This window comes from Cibotium barometz, chromosome 33 (assembly GCF_041138505.1).
Source record: "Cibotium barometz isolate CiBa-2024 chromosome 33, ASM4113850v1, whole genome shotgun sequence".
NCBI classification, from domain to species: domain Eukaryota; kingdom Viridiplantae; phylum Streptophyta; class Polypodiopsida; order Cyatheales; family Cibotiaceae; genus Cibotium; species Cibotium barometz.
Window position 1 is genome coordinate 46382185 of NC_141078.1, and position 5617 is coordinate 46387801.

At 44.9% G+C, this 5617-nt stretch overlaps 1 protein-coding gene across 1 annotated transcript; it reads right to left on the reverse strand.

Annotated features, from left to right (window-relative positions):
* Positions 1-4730: 4730 nt before the first annotated feature.
* LOC147619650 (uncharacterized) lies at positions 4731-5396 on the reverse strand. The gene has a single exon (XM_086773474.1). The coding sequence runs from the start codon at positions 5394-5396 to the stop codon at positions 4731-4733; it is 666 nt and encodes a 221-aa protein (XP_086629600.1).
* Positions 5397-5617: the final 221 nt, after the last annotated feature.

Here is a 5617-nt window from a genome sequence, read left to right on the forward strand (position 1 = left end):
AGCCTATTGTATAAACCCTAAGCCTATGCATAAACCCTAAACCCTAAGCCTAATGCATAAGGGCTTATTCATAAGCCTATGTATAAGGCTTATGCATAAGTGTATTGCATAAGCCTATATGCATAAAGGCTATGTGTCAGGTGTTTTTCTGTAAAGGTGTTTTGAGTCCGTGTACATATGGGATGCGTGGTGTGCAATAAAACTTTGCCCTGAATGCCCTGGCAAGTGTACAGACGGAATGGATTTGGAGTGATTTAGTGCATGCAATTTTCTTCGAAGCAGCTGTTTGAGGCTTGAAGTTTTTATTTGTATGAGCTTTTTAGTTGTCAAGAAGGTGTCTGGGATGTGTGTAAATAAGAGGTGGAAGAGCATGAGGATGTCAATGATGGTTTTGATGAACCTCTGGTGGAAATGGATGTAGATAAGCTGGTTTATGTGGAGAGAGCCTAATTTGGACTGTAAATATTGAATTTACAAGGGATGCCAGCAAAATATAAATTGCTTTTATGCTTGAGTTTTGAGAATCTTTCAGGTTTGGAATGGCCGTCTTGGTAATGATGATGCCGATGATTAAAAGCTGTGGGCAGCTCTTATCAGTTCTGGAAGGTTATGAGTATTGCACGTGAAATTGAGACAAATGATGATGTAAAGGGGTGTGGTTATTATGAAGCTTTAAAAAATAAAAATAAAAAAACATGATACACGTGGCCAATAAAATTAATGGCCACTTGGGAGTTTTTAAGGGCCGCCAGCTTGATGTTTAGAAGGAGCGACGGCGTGAAGGATGGGGAAGGTGGCAACCGAAAGAGGTGAGGAGGGCCTTACACAGACGGTTAGCTGGCGCTACAGAGACAAAAAAAAGAGGAGGTCGCGCTCGAGTGGCTCTACTGATAAGGCGCTGCAGCTGCTACAGACATAAAGAAGAGAAACAGCCGACTTGTAAGTGTGAAGCGCCGTCGTCAGCTACAGTGGAAGTGGAGAACGAGGATGTGGAGGGCAGCCATAGGGGGTCATCAGAGAAAAGAAGGCAGCCGCCGTGTCTACAGGTAAGTGACGCCTGGTGGAGTTGCTAGAGGCGAGAGGAAAGCCGCCTGAAGAAAAGCGAGTGAAGCTGCTGCAAGAGTGTAGGAAAAGTGGTCGTTTTGGTGTGGTTGGCTACAGCTGCAGAGCCGGCCTCTGGCGTGCGCTACAGAGTGTGGTGGACTAGCTGTGGATACAGGTGTTGCCTTAGTTTTAGAAGAAGGGTTCTGTGTTTTGCTTGAGTTGGCATAGCTGCTGACGACAGCTGGGGAATGTCAAGAGCAGGCCGGGAATACAAAGGCAGCGTTGGAGGCTGCTGTGGTAACTAGTGGTTCTGACTAGAAGGAAAGCCCCCTGGGGGATGCAAAGGAAGCCGCCTTGGTGTTGTGTTGGGCTGGCTGTTGTGCTGGAAACAGAGAGTGCTTTGCTTTGTATTGGGCTGCTGCACAGAAAGCAGAAAATGGGTGTTGGTCGTGGCCGCTTTTGAAGAGGGAATGCTGGTTTTTTGTTTTGGGAGCTGGCAGTTTTGCTGGTAGTGCAAGATAGTTGCACTACCAGCAGGAAATGGGTGTTGAAAATGGGTGTTGGTCGTGGCCGCTTTTGAAGAGGGAATGCTGGTTTTTTGTTTTGGGAGCTGGCAGTTTTGCTGGTAGTGCAAGATAGTTGCCTTCAGTTGAGGCACATGCTGAGAACCAAGAGAAGCTGTGAGCAGCGTGTGTGTGAGTTGTTTGCTGTGAGTGTGTGATAAAGGAGAGTGCGAGGAAGAGTGGGTTGAAGCTTATAAATTGATAAAATATATGTGACCCCTTGTAAATGGACAACAGGGTTTGTGTTGATGATATGTGAGTGGCTTAGCCTTGCTGACAGATAAAGGCTTTTATAATGAGATATGTGAGCTGTTGAAATTGCCTTTCTTTGGGTATCTCTGTGTGGTATTTAGAGAGATTTTCTTTCCAGCTAGAGAAGCTGGTGGTGCCCCTTGTGCTTGTGAGTGTTCCGAAGGTGGTGAGTCAGTGAGCTATAGTGGCCTTCCTGTGTTCCTGAGCTACCTCACACTATGCATAAGCCTAAACCCTAAACCCTAAACCCTATGCAATAGACTTAGGCATAAGCTTAATGCATAACCATGCCTAGAAGTTCAGAATGACCAATTTTCTAATGGGTAAAGGATTTTGGGACTATGTCAAAGGAGACAATGATGAGCATACAGAGTTAGTTGAAGAGAATGCTACTCCAATAGATATAAAGGCATTCAAGGTGCAAGGAAAGTCATGTATTGGCTTTTGACCAATGTTAAAGACACAATGATAGGACATATACATGATGCCAACACTCCAGCAGTTGCATGGTAGAACCTTGTGCAGATATTCCAAACTAACAAAAAGGCAAGGAAACTACAACTAAAACAAGAGCTGCATATAGTGGAAAAGAAAAGCATGTCTATCAATGAGTATGCTTTAAAGATCAAGGGAACTATTGAATCCCTTGGGTTTATTAATGTATCAGTGTGTGCAGTATTTTTGTATTATTTGCATATCTCATCACAATGATTAGCATATTTGGTAGGGCTTTAAATATCTGTTTATAATGTATGCCCCATATGTGGACCTGGATGATTAGAGGCCGGATACTCAATACCTTTGAAGAAAGTTGTCTACGAGGGCTACAAAAAGTATCTCCCTGGCAACCATGAGTTGCGAGAAAGATTTCTAGGGAGGTCTCCTCGTGTGCTAAAGCCAAGTGATTGGAGGAAGGCATGGGAAGTAGATCTAAGTTGTTCACCCCTTGGAATAAAGCTGCTATCCATCTTCCATCTACTCCCATACTGGAGTGATCTTCTAGTCAATCATCTTCTTGACCCTATGCACATTTTCAAGAACATGGAACATAGCCGATATACTTTCAAAAACTATCATAGGTGCTAAAGAGAGCAAGGCACAAAGGGATGATGTACAAGAGGTGGATCGCAAGTAGCACTTATCGGCACGGAGCACACTTGAGGGGAAGGTGATTCTCCCTAGAGCACCTTGGGTCTTAACCAAAGAAGATCAGGCGTGTAACGTCATGCATCAGTGAGTTTCGTACTCCCACTGGTTGTATGCATTTCTTGAAAGGGAACATTCACAAAGGATGAAGAGCTTAGTGGCTTGAAGTCTCATGAGACTGGCACAAAATCTTATAGTTTGTGCTGCCAATAGCCATTAAGAATTGCCTCAGCAGTGAAGACATAAGAACGACAATATACAAGAATTGTGTAGTGTTACGATGGATATGAAAGAAGGAGATTAGAAGAAATATGTTGGAAGCCACTCGTCTAAACTCCATTGAAGTAGTTACATTGAAGCATGTGTAGTGTTACGATGGATATGAAAGAAGGAGATTAGAAGAAATATGTTGGAAGCCACTCGTCTAAACTCCAGAGTGCCTTCGGGATTTGTTGGCAATTTGGTGTTCCTTCAAAAGATGTCAAATCTAAATCTCTAAGTGAAAAGGCCAGATTTTTCTCTACTGTAAGGCCAGAATTCAGATCCAAAACACAGAGCCATGTTGGGAAACAAGCTGTAAATGAGGGAGCACATGGAGATTCTTAGGAAGTTGGCAAGAAGCACCAGTAGCACTCTCCACAGCTAGCTTATGATTTCCAAAATGAAGAGCAGCCTCTGAAGCACACAACATTAGCTGCAATCGCATGTAGATGTGGATCTCGCTAGCAGTATCAATATCAGATGACATCCTTGCCAAGAAAATTCCTGCCATACGTTGAAGCATTTGGCATGTGCTGATGATAGGAACCTTTTGTTCACGTGCTTGTTGCATCAAACAAAGCACTAGCTGTGGTAGTGTGACATAATGTTCCATGGTTCCAAGTGCACCCAATTGAATACACAAAAGGGACCTTAGAAGAACACTCATCCACAGGCTTTGGTAGAAAACCATGCAGAAGCGAAAAGCAGAATAATACAAACAAACTGAATGCATACTGTTGCAACTCTTGGATGGGCTTTTGGCTCAAACGACAATGAGATTTGCATGAAGAGAAAGAGAATTGAGACTGGATGCTGCCACAACCACTGCAAAAGCAAGGGCTGCGCCACCAACCATCTGACAAAGCTGACCCGTTTCACCAGCCTTGCCCATTCTTGAGAAGTTGGCAAAGCACCAGCATCTAGCTGCCACAGCAATTTCCATCCCATCACTTCTTTCAAGAAACATCTGCATTAGCTTGGTCCTGAGATCCATAGTACTAGAGCTTAGAGCCCATTGTTCACAAAACCCACGATAGAAAAATCTGACAATTGACGGGCTTTCGAACAGTAGAAATTTGGTCCTATTCCCCTAAACGAAGACTTGGGCCAGTCCCTGGAGGATGTGGGAACCTGTCGAAGGCGAGATGTGTGTGCATGCACAGGGAACTAGCCCCTCGAATAGCAGGGAGGCGAAAAGCTCACACGCAGCAGAAGGTCACTACATTGGTGAACAGTAGGGTAAACTCGATAAAAAAAGGAATATTGGGAAATCAAACAAAATCCCATTAAATCTCACCTTACAAACATTAACTAATCATCAATATCACATTTATTCCTCTCACACCCATAAATTTCACTTCCGATGACGGCGTTCCCACCGACCCCCTGGGCCGAGTTTACTTCTGGGCCGCATTTACTTGATCTAATCCAATGGAATGTGATGCCCATATCCAGCGGATGGCCTCATAGCCATTGATCCCAACACTCTCCCCCCGTGTAACTTAGTGCCGATGCAACCCTGGGGAATGATGCCGGAGAATTGATTTTGCGAGAGGGAGATGACGGTGAGGCTCCACTCATTGCGAATTTCTGCTGGCACAGCAGGCTGCCGGAGAAGCGGTTGTTGTCGAGGTTTAGAATGGACAGATTGCGAGCATGACTAACGGTGGAAGTAATGCCACCCTCAAGGCTGTTGTCATCTAGCTGCAGGATGAAGAGAGCAGGGGAACCCCACAGACCTGAAGGCACTATGCCTCTAGAGAGTTGATTGCTGTTAAGACGCAGTCGTATGCTAGGGCAATTGGAGTATGTTGCCAGAATGATACCGTCGAGCATGTTGTACATGGCTGCAAGAATCTGCAAAGCACCCCGAGAGCACAAATGAGGTGGCAAAGGACTTCTGAAATGGTTGGTAGACACATCGAACACCACTAATCTGGAAGCGAGGCCTAAATTCTGAGGCAGCATTCTATTGAAGCTATTGTTGAAGAAGGTTATGTTTGTCAGAGTGGGAATTGTTGCGAGGCCAGCAAGAAAGGTGCTAGAAAAAAGGTTCTGATAGATATGAAGACTGCTGAGCTTTTGGAGCTGGGAGATGCTGGGTGGAAGATGCCCTATGAGCTTGTTCATTGAAATGTCCAGATTGGCAAGCCTAGTGAGGTTGCCGATGTTTTCAGGGATGGTGCCCTCAAGCTAGTTATTATAAAGTTCAAGCTGATGCAGGCTCTTGAGATTGGAAAGGCTGGGTGGAAAGCTTCCTGTCAGCATGTTGTAGGACAAATCCAGGTTGGAGAGGTCGAGGAGGTTGCCAAGGGTACTTGGGATGGTGCCCTGCATCCGGACAACCAGAA

Excerpts from the sequence above, each read along its gene's own strand:
- LOC147619650 (XM_086773474.1), bottom strand. The coding sequence starts at position 5,396 with ATGAACAAGCTCATAGGGCATCTTCCACCCAGCATCTCCCAGCTCCAA.